The following is a 21,861-nucleotide window of genomic DNA, read 5'->3' as shown; positions in this document are numbered from 1 at the left end:
CATTAAATTTCATCTGCCATTTGTATACCCAATTTTCCAGTCTCACAAGGTCTTCCTGCAATTTATCACAATCCGCTTGTGATTTAACTACTCTGAATAATTTTGTATCATCTGCAAATTTGATTACCTCACTCGTCTTATTCCTTTTCAGATCATTTATAAATATATTGAAAAGCACGGATCCCAGTACAGATCCCTAAGGCACTCCACTGCCTACTCCCCTGCACTGAGAAAATTGTCCATTTAATCCTACTGTTTCCTGTCTTTTAGCCTGTTTGTAATAATTACCCATGAAAACCTTCTCCGGAACGGAGAAGTAAACACCGAAGCAAAGAAATTGTTTAATCATTCCGCGATGGCCTTATCTTCTCTAAGTGCCCCTTTAACCCATTGATCATCTAATGATCCAACTGACTCCCTTGCAGACTTTCTGCTTCGGATATATTTTAAAGTTTTTACTGTTGAGTTTTTGCCTCTATGGCCAACTTCTTTTCAAATTCTCTCTTAGCCTGTCTTATCAATGTCTTGCATTTAACTTGCCAATGCTTATGCTTTATGCTATGTTCTTCTGTCGGATCCTTCTTCCAATTTTTGAATGAAGATCTTTTGGCTAAAATAGCCTCTTTCACCTCACATTTTAACCATGCCGATAATCGTTTTGCCTTCCTTCCACCTTTCTTAATGTGTGGAATATATCTGGACTGTGCTTCTAGGATGGTATTTTTTAATAATGTCCACACCTCTTGCACACTTTTTACCTTTTTAGCTGCTCCTTTCAGCTTTTTTCTAACTATTTTTTTTCATTTTATCAAAGTTTCCCTTTTGAAAGTTTAGCACTAGAGGCGTGGATTTGCTTACTGTCCCCCTTCCAGTCATTAATTCAAATTTGATCATATTATGATCACTATTGCCAAGCGGCCCCACCACCTTTACCTCTCTCACCAAATCCTGTGCTCCATTGAGAATTAGATCTAAAATTGCTCCATCTCTCGTCTGTTCCTGAACCAATTGCTCCATAAAACTGTCATTTATTCCATCCAGGAACTTTATCTCTGTAGCATGTCCCGATGATGCATTTACCCAGTCAATATTGGGGTAATTGAAATCTGCAGATCAAATATATTCAGTCCCAATCATGAAGATTCAACTGCTTTTTTCCCACACCATAGGTCCAGTTTGAAGTTTATTATGCACCCCTGTTTCACTGTGAACCAGCATGATGTGACTGTTGTCATGAATGCCGGTATATAAAAAACTTAAATAAAAATAAATAAAAGATTCAAAGAGGTTCTGAAAAGCAAATCCTTTTATTGATTTAATCCGGCAACTCCACTGACTTATAGTACAAACATCTTAGAACGCGTCCTCCGACACGGTCCCGTGTTTTGCCTAGGGCTGCATCGGGAGGGAACACATATTTCACAAAGTAAGCTGTAAAAGACATAGAAAGATTAGGACAAAGCAAAGGACTACATGCCGACATAACTCATCACATATCAAAGGTATACAGGTCCAGCCTACCTGAGTGCAGAATTACTTTATACTTGACAGGGAGTGCGTACACCCTTGGCGCAGACAGGTATTTGAACCTAACAGAGTTGGCGCGAATTCAGGTGGACAGGTCACATGGTTCCGGGGGGGCCAATCAGAGGCCCCGGTCCCTGAAACGCAATTAGCAGCTCGATCAACAGATGTCAATGATGACCCTAACAGATTAAGTAAATAGGTACCATTCTAGTTCGCGTTTTAAGCCTTTAGGGACTACTGTATCAAGATGAAAAATCCACCTTTGTTCTCTCCGCCCAAGCTGTTCGATATAATTTCCGCCCCGAGAGGAGTGGGAGACCATTTCAATGACACAAAAAAACAGATCAGAGATGGTGTGTGAATGCTGAACCCAGTGCTCAACTAGCGGTTCATTTTCCCGAGCATTCCGGATATTTGAGCAGTGCTCGATCATTTGCGTTTTCACCATTCTTGATGTTTTCCCTACGTACAACAGGGGACAAGGACAAGTAATAATGTATACAACACCCTGGGTAGTGCAATCAGAAATTGATCTAAGGGGAAAAATTTTTTGTGTGACCGGATGTGTAAAAGATGAGAGGGGTGCCGTATGCCTACACATAGAGCAATGACCACATGGTTGATGTATAGGTGAAGATGTGGGAACCATAGTATTCAAATGAGAATCTGCGTGAATCAACCTATCACGTAAGTTTCGACCTCTACGGTATGTGAAACGTAGGGAACCCTGAAACAACCGATGTAAAGATAGAGATTGCCAATGCCTCCGCACAATATTTGTAACTTGTCGGCTTAGAACAGAGAACGGTAATATACAGTTATTCACAGTATCAAGTGACTGGGACTGCAGAAGAAACAAGAGGTCGTGGTTAACAAATAATGCACGCGGAGGTAGAGAGCATCTGCCTACCTGAGATCGTGAACAGCTTTTCTTCATTCTAAATTTGCTGCAGGACTGTGTTTTGGACTTCCGGGGGTAGCTCACACTGCCCCGACGGTAACAGCAGCCAATCACTAACTGCCACGTCGTAAGGAGGAGCCAGAAGAGGTGGTTAAAGGGGCTCTCCTGCGGCGTTTTCCTTGAGGTAGAGAGCGTCTGCCTACCTGGGATCGTGAACAGCTTTTCTTCATTCTAAATTTGCTGCAGGACTGTGTTTTGGACTTCCGGGGGTAGCTCACACTGCCCCGACGGTAACAGCAGCCAATCACTAACTGCCACGTCGTAAGGAGGAGCCGGAAGAGGTGGTTAAAGGGGCTCTCCTACGGCACGTAGCTGCTGTTGGTGTGCTGCCGAAGTCGCGCGCCAAAGGCGCGCGCGGCTTTGACCAGCTTCGACCGGTTCGGCAGGTTTGCTGGTGGACTCTCATGGACTTTTTTGGAGAATAGTACCAGGTAGGCTTTAAAACTCTCAAATACCTCCCAGGAGATAGTAATGTAAATTGTAGGATAGCCGCTAGACATCTCTGTTTATAAAGTATTTCCTTGTTTGCATATTAAATTAAGGATGCCACACACTAAGAGAAAGGCGAAGATTAGGCCTATTCTTGGTGTTTCATCTGAAATGACTCAGAGGACAGTGTCAGAGTGGTTAACACCCCCCCAGAATAACCCCGTGGAGGAAGCCGCTTTAGTCGAAGTTTTGGAGCAAAAACTTCAACTTATGGCTGAAGACATCTCACTAAGCCCCGGGGCGCCTGATATACCATCTCCACCTGGTAACAGTGGGGATTCTCCCCAGGAGTTACCACGAACACCCCAGCAGAAGCGAAATCAAGAGTTTCAGGAAGAAATCCACATAACAGAAATATCATCTGAATTAAGAAATGATAGTAATCAATCATTTACACCAGATCAGAAGAGTACCCCGAAGACCAACAAGGGATCAGAACAAAATACACATCAACAAAAGGGGAAACAATTGGATAAAGGATCCCCAAATGTTATTATAAAACCTGGAAACATTACAATGGAATTGTTGTGGACTTACATTGCTAAGTTAGATGCATCAATCATGAAACTTGCTGATGTTGTGCAGGAAACTAATGTAGTAGTTAAAAGAAATTCAGAGGTATTAGAAACTCAGAAGAAACAAATTGCTAAGATAGAAAATCGTGTAACACAAATAGAGAAAATTCAAAATATACAAATAAAAGCAGAAGGAGAAATTCAAAGAAAAATAGAATTTTTAGAAAATCATACCCGTGCTTTTAATTTAAGGGTTACAAATTTTCCTAAGATGGATAAAATAAGCCCAACTGAGTTGTTTAGATCATATGTGGTACAAATATTGGGGATACCAGAAAAATGTATACCTACTATAACTAGAGCTTTTTACTTGAATACAACTGTAAAAAGTAGAGAACCTGAAGATCAAAGGGAAGTGGTTACTGATACATCTATGAATTTAACAGACTTCTTGATGAAGTCAGGAAGAAATAAGTATTGATAAACGAGCTACTCTATTGATTTCTTTTGCATTTATATCAGATAAGGAGAATGTATTAAAAAAAAATTTTCGAAATAGAGAGAAAAATTTCTACGGGCAAAAAGTCTGGATTTATCCAGATTTTGTTAAATCCACACAATTAAGGAGGAAGAACTTCTTAACCTATAGGAAAAGAGTAATTGAGGGGGGAGGACAATTCCTGTTAAAATATCCATGTAAATGTTTTGTTAAATTCAAGGGTAACAATTATGTGTTTACAACTCCTGAACATCTTGGTTCACTGCTGGGAAATGAAAGTCAGGCAAAGGAAAATAAATGAGGAGGGATACCTCAGTTTCCTATTTTTAGTAATTTGCTTTTGTGGTATGCTCCATTTAGTTTACTACTCCTGAATTTCCTATTTGATCAATACAGAAAATTATAGTACTTTAACTAGAAGTTGACAATTCTCTGATTTGGATAATTTTTTCCTTTTGATCTGTATTATTTCTTGTTACAAGATATTTTTTATGTAACTAAATGTTTAATAATTGATAAATAAAGAATAAAAAAAAAACAAAACCCAAATAATGCACGCTTTAAAGCATTCCTTACAATCCGTTTGGGATACCCTCTAGATAAAAACCTTGTAGACATGAGGTTCGCTTGCTAACAAGCGAACCTCATGTCTACAAGGTTTTTATCTAGAGGGTATCCCAAGCGGATTGTAAGGAATGCTTTAAAGCGTGCATTATTTGCTAACAAGCGAACCTCATGTCTACAAGGTTTTTATCTAGGAATGCTTTAAAGCGTGCATTATTTGCTAACAAGCGAACCTCATGTCTACAAGGTTTTTATCTAGGAATGCTTTAAAGCGTGCATTATTTGCTAACAAGCGAACCTCATGTCTACAAGGTTTTTATCTAGAGGGTATCCCAAGCGGATTGTAAGGAATGCTTTAAAGCGTGCATTATTTGCTAACAAGCGAACCTCATGTCTACAAGGTTTTTATCTAGGAATGCTTTAAAGCGTGCATTATTTGCTAACAAGCGAACCTCATGTCTACAAGGTTTTTATCTTTTGCTGGCGGCTTGCTGGGTCACGGGTTCTTTGTGGCATGGATTGTAGCAGGAATTGCGTTGATGTATCGCCATCTGCTGCTGTCATGCAGCCAATCTCGCATTAAAAGCTGTGAGATCGGCCTTGCGGCAGCAGGAGAAAAGATTTACTTAAATGTGACTCCTGCTGCCAGCTGGGGATCAGTGAAGTGGATGGCATGGTTGAGTGCAGTTTCGATTTGGCAGGGGTTTGGTTTATCCTTGCCCGACTATACATTAATCATATTTTCCTTATTTTTTTCATGATAAACCATACAATTTAATGTGAATATATAAACCACTATTTACAGGTAATACCAGATGAAAGCAGTATATTTCTTTGTTAATTCAATAACCATGGTTATGTAATAACAAATGACTACTATTGACAGATATTAGAAATTTTTACTGGGTGAGAGATGCCTCTTAAGCATGGTAGGGAGCAGTCCTCTGACCAGTTAGTCTTCCAGATGCAGCAGCACTGACACTACATAGCACTGCTCCTGTGTATGTGACTATCTTTGATTAAATCTGATGTAGTTAAAACTCAGCAGCCTTTGGCAGGCTCAGTGGTAATTTATTTATTTTTGTGCTTTTCTATACCGATGTTCCTGTAAAATATACATATCACAACGGTTTACAATGCAACAGTAACGTTCGCTCAGGGTGATACAAAGAACAGAGGTGGCTATTAACAGTAAAACGGGTCATAACATAACATTAACCTTATAAGATAGTTCAATACAAATCATCTTATGGTAATGGTACACATTAACCTGCAGAAGACCTGGGTTTCATCCCAAGGCTGGCTGAGGATGTTGCGGAGGCAGTGTTCACAGCCATTGCTTAACAGCTGACACCTTGTATCCAGGCTTGGGTCAGCATTGACTGGGTTCTGGTGGTAAACTCTGAGGATTGACGATGCAATGGTTGAACTGAGTTGGCAGGGCAATATTTAAAAAAAATATATATATATAGGAGGGGGAAAACCCAGGTAGTAGCTTATGACACTGTAAGCCAATGGAGGTTTGAGGTGGAAGTCTAAAGAATTGGTAAGAAATTGCTGGACCAAAAGAAAACATCCAAAGTCTTATCTGAGGTGTATCTGAACATTTAGTCATCTGCTGATGAAATTCCTTTTTCTAGTGAGTAGCTGAGCTGCCTACTCTGTACCTAGAAAGCTGCTCTGCTCGGCAGAACACAGTCTAATCCTGTCCACTTTGAACTATCTTGCTGTTGATTTTTTTTTTATTATTGACATTTATTTTTAATAAAATGCTTTTTCATTTCCATGCATTCTATGTTGTGCGATTGGACGTTTATTGAATTTGCAGTTTTGTAGCATGGCTCCAAGTTGTTGCTATTTGTAACTTGTATTGGGAATGAGCCACTTATTTGACTGAGTTCAGTAAATATATTAACAATGTTCTTCTGGTCTTGAATATATGCAACATCAAATGCTTGACTTCTCTTTATTTTCAACCATACAGAAACTTGATTCAGTGTTCGGACAGTGGAGCAGATCCATACGTCCGTATCTATCTACTTCCAGACAGAAGATGGCCAAATAGAAAAAAAACTATGGTTAAGAGAAAAACATTAAATCCCCAATATGATGAGAAGTAAGTAATATTTGATAATTAACCTAAAACCCGAAAGAAAATGCTTTATATATAGCTGGTAATATCTCTAACCTTTCTATACTGGTATCACCAGTATCAAGAAATAATTTTCTTGGAGCTGAAGTGCTTTGATACAGACAGAACCCTCCCTCTGGGGACGAGCCATGAAAGTTTAGTTGCTCATTTGTCATAGGTATTCTCTGTAGAAAATCAGCCACACAATTGGTGATTTTCTTGCAGAACTCACCTTACAATATATTTATGTATATAGCTAGCCCAGTTACTTTATGGTACTCTCCCAGTGATGTAAATATAGTAAGTTTCTATAGCTATTTTGGTTCCTCTCCACTTTCTCCTCTTTACTTCGTTTCAGTATTCTACTCTTAGTCCCTCTCGTTCCCAGCCCTTCTTTTCTCCCCTTTTCTTGCCTGCTCCCCTCGCCCCACCCCCCGTTAAATGTAATTTCCTAGCGTGTAGCAGATGGACTCAAAACAAGTGGGTATAGTGTGCTCGTGCTAGCTGTTGGAGACGGATCTGACGGCAGCACGGGTACATATACCCCCACAGGAAGTGCAGCAATTCAGTAATTTCCGTCTCCAAAGCAGTTTGGAGCTACCTCATGCTCGCTGAGCGTTTTTCCAAATTCTAACGACTAAATTCATAGAAGAAACCTACCTGAAGACTAGCCCCGCACTCCTGTGGTGATACCATTCGGTCCCTCCCCCAGTTGAGTTTCCCAAGGCGATTTCCGTGGTCCCTCGGAGGTAACAGCCTCGGTCCGGTGGCCGGCTCTCGGCAGGGACCTAGCCCCCGAGTGAGAAGGGCTCGGGCGCGGCTTAGAGGCAGCCTCTGTCCCGGTGAGGACTTGGCCCCCGAGCGAGACGAGTTTGGGCGCGGCCTAGAGGCAGCGGGTGCACTTCCTCGGGCGCGGCAGTGTCGGTAATCACCCTCCCCCCCCGCAGCCGGAGACCGCCCGGGTCGCAGCCGGGAAGCGCCGAAGACAAGGTAAGGCGTACATCTTTACTTGTTGGTCTCCGAGGAAGCGAGGATCAGCGGAGTCTGCCTACATGGCACTCGTCAAGGAGGTCGCCATCTTGCCTGCCTGCTCGCTGTCGCCTTCGGCCCTGGTTCGTCGCCGCGCTCTAGTGCACAGGCTAGACTGAGCGCATAGGCGAAGGGCGTATATGTTAGGCGCCCGAAAATACTTGGGCACATATTCGATAGAAGTCACCTGGATTCATGTTGCTAGGCGCAGGTTGCTAGGCGCAGGTTGCTAGGCGCAGGTTGCTAAGCGCAGGTTGCTAAGCGCAGGTTGCTAAGCGCAGGTTGCTAGGGCGCCCGTTGCTAGGGCGCCCGTTGATAGGGCGCCGCCCGTGGATCGGCGCACGTTGATAAACGCATGTTGCTAAGCACCCGTAGATAAGCGCATATTGGTAGGCGTACATCTTTCGTGCATATTACAAAGCGCAGACCCCAGCTGGGAGAAGATAACAGACGAGATGGAGCGTAAGAGAGCCCATGCGTCCGCAGAGCCGGCACCTCCAGAATCAGGCATAAGAGCTCTAAGCCTCTGCTCAGCATGCAACCTCAGAGCCACACAAAGCGAGGAAGCAGACTCCCTATGTGCCCAATGTGAGGAGGCCCTGGGAATTCCAGGCCAGGACCGGTCCCAGCCCAGCACACTTGCCAGTTCCTCAGGAAACACCCCGGACCTAGCAAGCCGCGGTGAGCAGCCAGGGAACCCGAGAGACCTGGTGCCCCTAAGGCCAGATCCTGCTTCACTCTCCTGGGTGGAATTATTTAAGGGGATTCATGCCTTTGTCAGAATGCAGTCTGATCCCCGAACGGGTCCATACATACCGGAGGACCCGGCCCCTGGACCCTCAAGACCTAGGCACGGCCACCCGGAAGCCCCACTTATGGGGATTTGGATTGCTCTGAGGAAGACGACGAGCCCCCCGAGGAGGGAGAACTTCCCTCAGGGATAGAACCATATTGGACCATGAGACGCTTCTTTCTGAAAGAGGATCTCCCAGGCCTGGTCTCTCAATGCCTGTCGGAGCTGGCTATCCCGGGCCATGACACCCCAGGGGCACCTAGAATTAACCCCCTGCTAGAGGGCCTGCGCCAAATGGCTCGCCATTTTCCCCTCCTACAAGCAGCACAGCAGCTAATCGATCTGGAGTGGAATGTGCCGGAGGCTTCATTCAAAGGGGGTCGGGCCTTGTCTGGCATGTACCCCTTAGACCCGGCAACCAGGGAGCTGCTGGAGTGCCCCAAGGTAGACGCCATAGTTAGCACAATTGTGAAGCGCACCACCATTCCGGTGGAGGGGGGGGCGGCCCTCAAGGATGCACATGACATGGATGCCATTCTGAAACAAGCCTTTGAGGTGGCAGCCATGTCCCTACGAATTGCGACCTGCTGCACCGTGGTGACGTGTTCCTGTTTATCACAGGCTAGGAACAACACCCCGGGAGAAGAGATGGAATCGGCTCTCTCGTTCCTCACTGACGCAGCCTCCGACCTAGTCCGTACGGCAGCCAAGGGAGTGTCCTCCTCAGTGGCAGCCAAGAGACAGCTCTGGCTACGTAATTGGTCGGCCGACTCCTCCTCCAAGATGCGTCTCACAAGAATGCCCTTTCAGGGATCCCTCCTGTTCGGCAGCGACCTCGAGAAACTGGCCAATAAATGGGGCGCCTCTTCACTACCCCGTCTACCAGAAAACAGGTCAAGGAGGAGCCAGTGCCCTTTTCCTAGGCCATCCAGAGGTAGAAACTCTCAGCGCTTCAATCCTTACAGGGCTCGCTACCAAGCACCTCGTTCTCAGGCCAGGAACCAGTCCTTTCGGACTAAGCACAACAAGAGGAGAACCGGCTCGGGTTCCGGTCCCAGCCGCACCCCACAATGACAATCAGCCGACCCATCCGGGGGGAGCAGCCATAGGAGGCAGGCTAACCCTCTTCTACCACAGGTGGGTCGCGATTACTTCGGACCAGTGGGTCCTCGCCATCATCAGAGAAGGGTATTACCTGGACTTTCGTCGGCTCCCACCGGACAAGTTTGTGGAATCTCCTTGTTCACCCCTCAAGAGGGCGGCACTAGAGGTTACCTTGCGGAGGCTCCTGTCCCTAAAAGCTATAATCCCAGTTCCTGCATGGGAGATAAATTCTGGGCATTATTCCATTTATTTCATAGTACCCAAGAAGGAGGGCACTTTCAGGCCCGTCTTGGACCTCAAGTCAGTCAACCGACACCTACGGGTCCCCAGCTTTCGCATGGAAACTCTGCGGTCTGTCAAGAATGCAGTACAGCCAGGGGAGTTTCTCACATCCCTAGACCTGTCGGAAGCCTACTTGCATATCTCAATCCATCGGGATCACCAGCGCTATTTACGCTTCAAAGTCCTGAACCAACATTTCCAGTTCCGAGCTTTACCCTTTGGGTTAGCCACCGCGCCGCGGACCTTTACCAAGGTCATAGTAGTAGTGGCACGGCGTCCCTCAGGAAGGAAGGAATCCTCGTCCATCCCTACCTGGACGACTGGCTGATCAGGGCAAAGTCACCGGAGGAGAGCCACCAGGCAACCAACAGAGTTATAGCTCTTCTGGAAAGCCTAGGATGGGTAGTAAACTTGAACAAAAGTTCCCTACAGCCTTCTCAGTCGCTGGAATACCTAGGAGTCTGATTCAACACCCAAGAAGACAAGTTTAGTCTGACCTCCAAGAGGAGATCAAAGCTCAGGAATCGTCTGCAGGCCCTGCTGAGCGCCACCCGGCCTACAGCTTGGGATTACCTACAGGTCCTCAGCCTGATGGCATCCACTCTGGAGGTGATACCATGGGCACGGGCTCATATGAGACCATTACAACGTGCCCTCCTATCTCGGTGGAGCCCACGATCACAGAACTACACCGTACACCTACCTCTACCAGCCAGAGTGCGGAATCAGCTACGGTGGTGGTTGCAGCCTAGCCACATGAGCCGGGGGTCAAGAATGTCCTCCCTAACCTGGACCCTGCTCACTACGGATGCCAGCCTGAATGGATGGGGAGCACACTACGAAGAACTCACCGCCCAAGGGCGGTGGAACAGAGAAGAGCCGGGGTGGAACATCAACCGACTAGAGGCACGGGCAGTCGAGGCTAGCATGCCTGCGATTTGCCCGCAGACTTCGAAACAGAGCGGTCAGAGTGATGTCTGACAACGCCACCACAGTGGCATACATCAACCGACAGGGCGGAACCAGAAGCCGACAGGTATCCCTAGAAATAGCCCCCCTGATGACTTGGGCGGAAGCAAATCTCCAGGACATCTCCGCCGTCCACATCACCGGAAAGGACAACACCACGGCAGACTTCCTCAGCAGAGAAAGCCTAAACCCGGGGCAATGGCATCTGTCGCCCACAGCTTTCCAGATGATTGTGCATCAGTGGGGGACTCCGGGCATGGACCTAATAGCGGACAGGTCCAACGCTCAAGTACCCAGATACTTCAGTCGCAGGCGAGATCCTCTCTCCCACGGGATCGACGCCCTGGTACAGCCATGGCCTCAGGGGATCCTGCTATATGCTTTTCCTCCATGGCCCCTGCTGGGAGCCACTATACACAAGATTCAGTGGCACAGAGGCCTAGTTCTTCTAGTGGCCCCAGACTGGCCAAGAAGACCCTGGTACGTAGACATGAGAAGACTACTGGCAGGGAATCCACTACCCCTGCCTCCACACAGGGACCTGCTGTGGCAAGGTCCCATCCTCCACGAGGATCCAGCTCAATTCTCTCATACGGTCTGGCCATTGAGAGGGCTAGACTGAAGAACAGAGGATACTCGGGGCCGGTAATAGATACACTCCTCCGAGCACGCAAGTTCTCCACATCACTGACATATATAAGGATCTGGAGAGTATTTGAAGCCTGGTGCGACACTCACAGCACCAATCCACATGCCGCTATGATCCCCATCATTTTGGAGTTCCTGCATGATGGCCTTCAGAAGGGTCTGTCCCTCAGTTCAATCAAGGTTCAGGTGGCAGCGCTATCCTGCTACGGTCCCCGGAGTGACTGCAACAGCATTGCCACACACCCAGACGTTTCACGTTTTCTGAAAGGAGTCAAACACATTCGCCCACCACTGAAGTGGCCAGTACCCCTGTGGAACCTCAACCTAGTTTTGGAATTCCTAGCGGGACCCGCCTTCAGACCCCCTTGAGGCCTGTCCCTCCGTTTGTTAACCTTGATGATGGTGTTCCTGCTGGCCGTATGCTCAGCACGCCGCATCTCGGAGCTACAAGTGCTGTCCTGCCGTGATCCGTTTCTCAGAATCACTCCAGAGGCTATCCATCTTCGCACGGTTCCTTCCTTCTTACCCAAAGTAGTCTCTCACTTCCACCTCAACCAAACCATATCCTTGCCAACCACGGAAGGTTTGAAGAAGTCGGAAGAAGGTCGAATATTGCGCCATCTCGACATAGGCAGACTGCTGTCCAGATACCTGGAAACGTCGGAAGCAGTACGAAAGACGGGAACACCTGTTCGTCCTTCACAGCGGGAAGAAGCAAGGGGAAGCGGCCTCACGGGCAACCATCGCCCGCTGGATCAAAGAAGTGATCAAGGCAGCCTACGTAGAAGCGGGAAAACCACCACCTCTACGGGTCAAGGCTCACTATACCAGAGTACAGGCGGCCTCCTTGGCAGAAACTAGGATGCTGTCGCCGGCAGAGATATGTAAAGCGGCAACGTGGTCCTCCCTCCATACCTACTCCAGATTCTACTGTCTGGACATCCAGGCCAGGGAGGACACAACATTTGCAAGGGCAATCCTGAATGGACCTCGGGCAGCCTCCCACCCAGTCCGGGAGTAGCTTTTGTACATCCCACTTGTTTTGAGTCCATCTGCTACACGCTAGGAAATGTAGAGATTACTTACCTGATAATCGTTTTCCTTAGTGTATGCAGATGGACTCAGCATCCCGCCCGGCTGCAGGTATACACGGGGATTCACCGACTCACGGTAAGCAATGTTTTCTTATATAGGGCATCCACCCTGCCGGGTGTCGACGCCTTCCGGTTGAGAACACTGGCGGTCTCCAGCTACTTTCAATCGGCCAGGGTAATCCTGTTCATTTAATCGATTGGTCAGTTACACATATATCCATAAAGCTTTTGCAAGGAAGATTATTGAATTGCTGCACTTCCTGCGGGGGTATATGTACCCATGCTGACGTCAGATCCATCTCCAACTGCTAGCACGAGCACACTATACCCACTTGTTTTGAGTCCATCTGCATACACTAAGGAAACGAGATTATCAGGTAAGTAATCTCTACATTTTCCTTTCTTTGAGTTAATTGTAAACCGGCGTGATGTGTTCTACGAATGTCGGTATATTAAAAGTTCATAAATAAATAAAATAAAATGTTGACCAACAGTGGAAAGACAGAGAAACACAGAGCTTAAAAAAAAAAGGGTTTTCTGAGCATTTAAGGAACTTCCCACACGAGTCTTCTCGGTCTTTACAGCAAGCATTTTAGCTCTGAGTGGAAGGTTAGAGGGATTGTGTGGCTGACTTTATTCTGCAATGGAGAACATGTCACAAGTAACTTAGCTCTCTCTGTAGACAAGCAGGATAGATAGCCACACAGATGGGGATGCCCAAGCTGAGAGTTGTCTATGATTAGTTTGTGTATCTTAGTAAATCATTGCAACCCATAATTTGTGTTAATAGTTGGAGGTTAGAGTTGAACAAATTAAATAAGCTTTCAGGAATTGCCTGACCAAAGCTACGGTATTGATGCAAAGCGTTTTCTAGACAGTGATCTGTAAAAGTATGATTGGAAGACAAAAAAGGAGCTCTGCAGATATTTTCTGTGAAAGCCGAGTGAAGATGTTCCCAGGAAGCTTCCATAGTCCTAATATGATGAGCTTTTACTTTATTTTGAAAATGTAGTCCTGATGATTGTAACAAAAGGTGATGCAATAGGATATCCAAGTAGATAAAGTCCCCTTTGTAACTGAAATCTCTTGCTTGACTGGGTTAATAGACAAACAATTGAAGACTTTCTGTAGGATTTTATTCTTTCCAAATAGAACAATAAAGCTCCTCTGCAGTTAGTATATGAAGATCCTGTTCACCTTTATAGACTTGGTGTCTTGGAAAGAACTTTGCCAATACAATGGATTGATTTAAATTAAATTGAGAGACCACTTATGGTAGAAACTGTAGATATTTTTTTTAAATTAGTCTGATAAATTTGAGTACAAGGAGAGTATGAGACGAGGATTTAAATTTTGCTTCTTCTTTGGGCAGAAGTAACTGCCATTAAACGTATGACTTTCCATGAAAGGAAATTTGAGATCCATTATCATCAGTGGTTCAGATGGAGGCTTCATCAACTGAGCAACAACCTCATTTAGATCCCAAGGAACAATCTGTTATAGGTGGTTTCAGATTAATGATCCCTTTCATGAATCTGGTAGCTGTAGGTTGGTTGAGAGGGGTGGGGTTGGGGAATGGCACCATCCCAGTCGTTATGGTATCCTGCTATAATGCTAAGGTGAACGCTGACAGAGTTGGTTTCCAAACCTGAGTTAGGTATAGTAGATATTGTAGTAAACAGAGAGAGAGGACATTTTAGAGAGGTCTTAACTAAAATAGAGTATATTTTTCCATTTAAAGTTGTTAGATTTTCTTAGTGCTTCCTTGAAGGAAAAACAACCATCTTAACCTCTGTGAGTATTCACATCGATGACACTAGGTGACTGCCAAACAGTCAAAGCCAAAGATTGAAGGTTGAGATGCAGGAGATTACTGTTGCACTGTGTGATGAGGGCTGGGAATATCCTCGGTCTTAGTGATTGATGAAGAGCTAGGTGTTGCCAAAATGGGGCTATCAATCATTTGTTCTTTTTTTCCTTCTCAGTTTGTACTGTCTTGGATGTGAGTGGAATTAGGGAAATGCATAAAGGAATCCTGGATGACATGGAATGGAAAAAACATCTGCAGCCATTCTGTCCGTTGCTGAGAAATATTGTAAAGAGGTCTATGTGTAGAGTGCCCCAAAGCCTAAAAAGTTCTTGTGCTGTTTGATCATGCAGCAAAATTTTGTGGGGCTGAAGTTATTTCTTAGGCTGTCTATCAGTTTATGGTCTGCAAGAATTTAAACAGCTGTCAAACATCCTGAGAGAGGTTGTCCGTTTCCAGATCTGTTTGTGAGATCCCGATTTATCTCTTTGTTGATGGTAGACCATTGGTACTTGGTTGTCTGGGTTAATTGCATCTTTTCATGGAGTGAGCTCCTTTTAGAGCATTGAAACCTGTTCCTACTGATGGTGATTTATATGAAGTCATTTCTCTTTCTGTGACCAGTTTCCCTAGGAGCAGAGGCCCTGATCAGAAGCATCAGTGGTTAGATTTTCTTAAAATTATTATCGTTGGGAAAACAAATTGACCTTTTAACAGATTGGAATAATCCAACCATCGATTCAGAGACTGGGTAAAACTGATGGAAATCTTCATCCTATCTGACACTGGTTAAAGAAGCTAGTTCCACTGGAATTTTACTGCCATGTGAAAGAGTGTGACACGACTGCTGCTATCTGATCCAACATCTTCATGAAGAAGTGGGCAAAGGGACCTGATGCCGATTTTGTTTCAAGATATATCTTGCTAACTTGTTTGCCCTCTGAGATAAAAACACTTTCTCTTGTTATGTATCTTTTGGCACACCTCTGGCCATTAGCTGAGAAGGCTTCGTGTTGGATTTTGGAAAATAGATGAGGAAACCTAGGGACTGGAGAGTGATCATAGCACAGAAGGTGGAAGACTGAACTTCCTGAAGGAAATGACCTATGTGCCAGTTCAGGAAGGGAATAAAAAAAATGTGTTTATCCTTAGTTGAACTATGCCAACTATTAGGCACTTTGTAAAAACTCTGAATGCTGAGAGGCTGAATATGATACTGATAATGTCCCTCCATTATAGTGAAGCAAAAACTTCCTGTGTGCATTGTGTATCAAGTTGTGTGCCTAAGCATATTTGAGATCTGAAAGCCAGGTATTGTTTTCTAATTAAGGAAGAGAGGTATCCAGAGAATTCTTTCTGAATTTTTCTCCTTCAGAAATTTGAGATTCCTGAGGTCCAAGACCACCTGTTCCTCTTTTTTTTTTTTGAGTTGGGAAGTACCTGGAATAGAAATGTGTTTGTTTCTTGTAGTGGAACTGGTTGTACTTCATTGGCCAGTAGAAGGAAAGAGCTCCTGCTGAAGAAATAGAGGTTCAGACTCCCAAATATATTTATTTGGGGGAGAATACTTAAGATTTAATTGGAACCCTTGGTTGATGATTTTTGAGCATCCATCAGTCCTGTGTCAGCAGTGAACATGCTTGTTTGAAGTACTGTAGTCCTCTCCTTCACCCCTCCACTGAATAACTGTTTAATTTCAGCAGGAAAGATTTGCTGAGATTATAGTTAAAAGCTCTGACTAATGTATACTTGAATCTGTTGTAGAGACTTGGATTGTGATAGATCCATAATCCTCAGATGATGACTTTGATAAGGATATTGGTAGTATATTCTTCTAGACTAGAAGAATTGCCTTCTGAAAAACTGGAAGAGGGCTGCTCCATAGAAGTCGCTGAAAGGGTGAAGAGAGTAGTACAGTGATGTTTAATGGTATCTACTGAAAAGACTATTGCCTGTGCAAATAGCAGTAGCAAGTTTGTCAAGCATAGCCTCTCGAGTCCCGAAGCATAAAACCAAGCCAGTCTTTTGGATCCAATAGCCATTACAAATCTCGAAGAAATATCATAAGCCATCATAGTCAGACCTGACAAGATGCTTACCCATATACCCCTGCTTTCCAACTCACTGGTCTTGAGGAGTGCATATGTAAGTAGTGAGCAGCTATCTTGGAGTTTAACGCAACTGCCTGGAAAATCATCTTGCCCACGCCATCCAGCATCTTGGCATTTTTACCAGGAAGGAGTTAGAATGTGTGTTAAATGTTGCACTTAACACACTCCATTTCTACTCATTGATGTTGACTTTGAGATGACCTGGAGCTGTTTGCACCCTGTATTTAATGTCTAATTTTTTTGTATACTGCCTTCCTCCAATTCTGGACCCAAAGCTGTTCACAATACATAAAAATACAATAAAACAAGTGTGGCCAACTCAATCTGCAAGACCCACAAACCAATCTGGTTTTCAAGATGATACAATGTGAGAGAGCTGCATAAAATGGAGACGATGCATGCAAATCGCTCTCATGAACATTCATTGTGGATATCCTGAAAATCAGACCTGTTTGTGGCTCTTGAGGACTGGAGTTGGCTGTTCCCGCAATAAAGTAGACACACTCCATTTATATAAATAAAATACATCCTAACATATTGCTCAATGCCCAAAATAAAGCTTTGCTTCTGAGAGCAAGCAGAAAAGTACCTCCTGTGGGTAACTTGAATAGGAGGGAGCAGGAAGTAAGAGTTCCTTTCCTGCAGTCCTATTGTAAGAATAACTCCACATGTTGTTTTACAGTGAGAGCAAAGCAGAAATGGAGGAAATGAGCACGTGAACCCTAAGTCCCTTTCTACTCAACATCACTGACATCCATAGGCATTCAAAGGATATCTAATCTGCTTTCAACATGGCACTACAATACCAGATACCACAATGCAGCTTTATCTTTCCAAATCCCTGACACAATTTAAAATGCAGCTGTTTTTAACACCCCTATTAGCTTGACTATCTTATTTTTCAACATTTGCCAGCAGCTGACATCAGCAATTACACTCTGGCAGTTTCATTGGTAATCAGATTGCTATGGGAAGCCTAAAGGAGAAAAGTGGACTTAAGAGCAAAGTTTTGTGACTGATGTTCTCAGAGGATGTTAAAGGTCTGAAGTAGCTGGATACAGACAGGACAGACCAGACCAATTTCAGAACGATAAACAAAGGTGTTTCCTACATTCTTGCTTGACGTTCCTGCAGAAGTCTGTGTATTGGAACTGCTGTTTCTTGTTTTGAGTGATTGAATGTATTTAAGGAAACCAAATACATAATTTGTAGGTTCCAGTTCCTCTTGTACATCACAAGGTATCTTCTGGATAAAAGCCGGGTATGCTATATCTTCCAGGAGGTGATGTACTCCTGGGATATTGAAATGAAGGATTTGAGGGAAGACCTGTGGACTCCACGTTGTCGGAATGAGAAGAAATAAAAAACATAGGACAACTTTGATCCTATGATCCTGAGATGTTCTCATGATGACCTATCCTTGGATGACAGTTTTGGTGCCTAGGAATGGATTTCTAGTTGGATCATTTTATCTCCATCTTGATAAGATGGAATCGTGGATTGAGTATCCAGTTTGGAAGCCATGGTGTCCAACATAGAAGATCTCTCTTCTAGTGGTGGAGGAGGCCATTTTGACATTTCAGAAATCATACTTCACAAATTCTAACCACATCCTTTCTATGAAGGCATGATCTTTTTTTTTTGTGGTGGAATTGCTGGTGAAAAGCTATCTGATTCTGGAATTAGGACTGGCATAGGAAATGGAATTTATTTTGTATTGCATCAAAGAGAGATTCTGCTGTTGTTGCCCCACAATGACTTTTTATCTAAGTCCTGCCCCACCGATGATGTCTTCTGCATTTCTGTGCTGAAAGTTTGAGGGTACAGTGCCGGTATTTTCCTGCACTGAAAAGCATGACTTACCTCCCTCTTTATGGGAAGATAGGAAAGTGGCCAATGTAACATCAGTTTTTAAAAAGGTTCCAGGGGTGATCCAGGAACCTTCAGACCAGTGAGCTTGATGACAGTGCTGGGAAAAATGGTTGAAATTATAAAGAACAAAATTATAAACATAAAGTCATAATTTAATGGGACAAATCCAACATGAATTCAGCTAAGGGAAGTCTTGCCTCGCCAATCTTCTATATTTTTTTCAAGGCAATAATTGTGGATAAAGGTTAGCCAGTTAATATAGTGTATTTGGGTTTTCAGAATGTGTTTGACAAGGTACCTCATGAGAGACTCTTGATGAAATGAAAAGGTCATGGGATAGGAGGCAATGTTCTGATGTAGATTGAGAATTGGTTAAAAGATAGAAAATAGAGTAGGGCTAAAAGGTCAGTTTTCTCAGTGGAGAAAGGTGAATAGTGGAGTGCCCCAGAGATCTGTACTGGGACCACTGCTTTTTAACATTTTTAAATGTCCTAGAGATGAGCCCATTGCGTGAGGTGAACACATTTTTTTATGATACAAAATTATTCAAAGAGGATTATAAGAAATTGCAAGAGTACCTTATGAGACTGGGCAGATAACATTTAATGTGGACAAGTACAAAGTGATGCACATAGTTAAGAACAGTCCAAATTATAGCTAAACAATGTAAGGTTCCACATTGGGAGCTGCCACCCAGAAAAAGAATCTAGGCAGAGTCATCCTCTGTTCAGTGTGTGGCAGTGGCCAAGAAAGCAGATAGCATGCTAGGAAGTAATAGGAAAAGAATGGAGAATAAAGCAGTGCATATCATAGTGCCTCTGTATCGCTTCATGATGCAACTGCACCTTGAGTATTGTGTGCAATTCTGGTCACTGCATTTCAAAAAAAGATATAGCAGAATTCAAAAAGGGTGACCAAAATGATAAAGAAGATGGAACAATTCCCCTATGAGGAAAGGCTAAAAAGGTTAGGGCTCTTCAGCTTGGAGAAGAGACTGCTGAGGGGAAATATGATAAAGTGAAGTGGAACAAGTAAATGCGAATCAGTTGTTTACTTTTTCAAGAAGTATAGACTAGAGAACATGCAATGAAGTTACTAGGTAATACATTTAAGACTAATAGGAGAAACATTTTTTTTACTCAACACATAATTAAATTCTGGAATTTATTGCCAGAGGATATGAGAAAAGCTGTTAATATAGCTGGGTTTAAAAAAGATTTGGCATTTCTGGAAGAAAAATCCATAAACAATTATTAATGTGGATTTGGAGAAATCCATTGCGTATCCCTGGGCTATGCAGCATGGAATCTACCAACCTTTTGGAATCTTGTCAGATACTTGTGACCTGGATTGGAACTGTTGGAAACAGGATACTGGGCTTGATGGACCTTTTGGTTGACCCAGTATGGTAAATCTTATGTTCTAAGGGGAATTGTGCCCATGCTGAGTGTGTTGACTCATGGCGCTTAGCATGAGAGAACTTTACCTTCTTAAAATTAGGTGAATGTCCCTTAGCTTTCAATAGTTTCCTCTTATTTCTTGATGTCTGAGGCAACTCCAGAAAAGCCTTTTAGCGTAAGACTTTTTTTTTTTTCCTTTCTTTCCCTCTGAGAAATACACACACACAAGCAGTACAATTTGGTATATCGTGAGAATGGTCCAAATACTATACACAGCTATCATAGCAGTCTGTGAGGGATATATGAGTCACACAAGGGACATCTTTCGAAGCCTTACCTGACAAAGAAAAAAAAAAAGGCTGTCCAGTTTTTTACAAAAAAAACCCAAAACACTTTTTTAACAAACCTTTTGGAGACTTGCCTGAAAAATTAAAAATAAATAACTCTACTACCAAAACATTAGACTAGCGACTGTGGAGAGGAAAATATGTCTGTTTGCATAAGCAGATGAAAAGACCGAGGAGATTTGCATGGTGGGGCAGCTACATGGGAAAGTCTGTGCATGCTCAGAAAAACTGTGTATTGGAGAGCACCCAATACACTCCTACTGTTAGGACTAGCAAGATGTTTTTCACGTTGATAAGAGCCTGGTAGGCCTTACACTTGGGTTCCTGCTGCAGGACAAAAGATGATGGCCTACAAAGGAATGGCTCCAGCTGCCACTTGAATAGCAGTGGAAGGGTTGGTCTCAGAAGAGGCAACTATGGCTACCTAGGCTGTCAGCCTGGGGAGATGAAAGGGGCAGTCTAAAAGGGTAGCAGAGGCAGCAAAAAACAACCTGTGGGCTCTGGCCATTTTCAAGAGGCTACCAGAGAGGAGTGTGACTGTTTCAGGGCAAAAATTGCTTATTGCCCTTCCCTTAGGGAAGTTGGTTGCTGTTTTCTTAAATATAGTATAGTAGTTATAGTATGGGGTTTGTTACAGTGGTAACTAATCCAACAATGGTATATAGGAGAAATACTGCTCTTCAACAATTATCTACACATGAAGAAGAGCAGAACAAGTACACAGTCCATAAAAGTAGATAATGTTGTCAATCAAATATCTTCTTTGCTTTTATTATTTTATAAGCGGTTACTCCAAGCCGCAGCTCTGGGCAAAACACAGTCCATGTCGGGGGACCTGGTTGACAACTACTGTATACTGTATTGAGCTCTTGGAGTAGCCGCTTATAAAATAATAAAAGCAAAGAAGATATTTGACAACATTATCTAAGTTTTTGGACTGTGTACTTGTTCGGCTCTTCTTCTTCGACAGTGGTAACTAAGCCATACTGTACCAAACTCATAGCTCTTATAAACTTGTTGCTTACGAATCTCAACTGTTTTGTATGCTCTCAAGTATAGCCAATGAATTTTAGAAAATGTTTAAACCCAGCTGAAAACAAATGAGAATAAAAGAAAAATGTCACCTACACATTGAATCCACTTCTAAGAGACCATTTTTCCAACCATAGTAAATACGCTCTGGTTGATGGGGTACCTTTGCTAGATACCATCTCCACCAGTGTTCTTAATGGAATCGCTAGCTTACTTGTCCTCTCCTGTTATATTCCCAATAGATATTTACTGTTTTCTTGGATTCCCTGTTTTATTTATTTATTCTGCTTTTTGCACTTTTTTTTTCAGCACTTCAAAGCAGTCCGGTATAGAAATATTAAATAAATAAATAAATTACATTCAGGTACTATAGGTATTTCCCTATCCCCAGAGGGCTTACAATCTAAGTTTGTACCTGAGGCAATGGAGGGTAAAGTGACTTGCCCAGGGTCACAAGGGGTAACAGTGGGACTCGTAGCCCACTGCTCTAACCGTGGGTTCGTAGCCCTCTGCTCTAACCACTAGGCTACTCCTCCACTCTAGAAGCATTCTTCCCATTAAAAGTTGATAGCATGTGTACTATTAACTTGTCCTGTATTTTGGTTTCTTTCAGCAGACGATAATTTTTCCCAGTTAACATTCTAATGACTACCCAGTCTATTTTCATCTTTCAGGGATATACCTGAA

General features: G+C 43.7%; 1 protein-coding gene across 1 annotated transcript in view; it reads left to right on the top strand.

Moving 5' to 3' along the window:
• ESYT3 (extended synaptotagmin 3) overlaps nucleotides 1-21,861 on the top strand; it is a 193,069-nt gene that overhangs the window by 156,697 nt on the left and 14,511 nt on the right. Inside the window, exon 20 of the mRNA XM_029605310.1 lies at nucleotides 6,540-6,671. Coding sequence (XP_029461170.1) covers nucleotides 6,540-6,671 — 132 coding nt within the window. The remainder of the gene's footprint in view (nucleotides 1-6,539; nucleotides 6,672-21,861) is intronic.

The sequence above is a fragment of the Rhinatrema bivittatum genome, chromosome 6 (genome assembly GCF_901001135.1).
Source record: "Rhinatrema bivittatum chromosome 6, aRhiBiv1.1, whole genome shotgun sequence".
Classification (NCBI taxonomy): domain Eukaryota; kingdom Metazoa; phylum Chordata; class Amphibia; order Gymnophiona; family Rhinatrematidae; genus Rhinatrema; species Rhinatrema bivittatum.
Note: the sequence above shows the minus strand (reverse complement) of the source record. Positions and strands in the feature narration are given on the sequence as shown.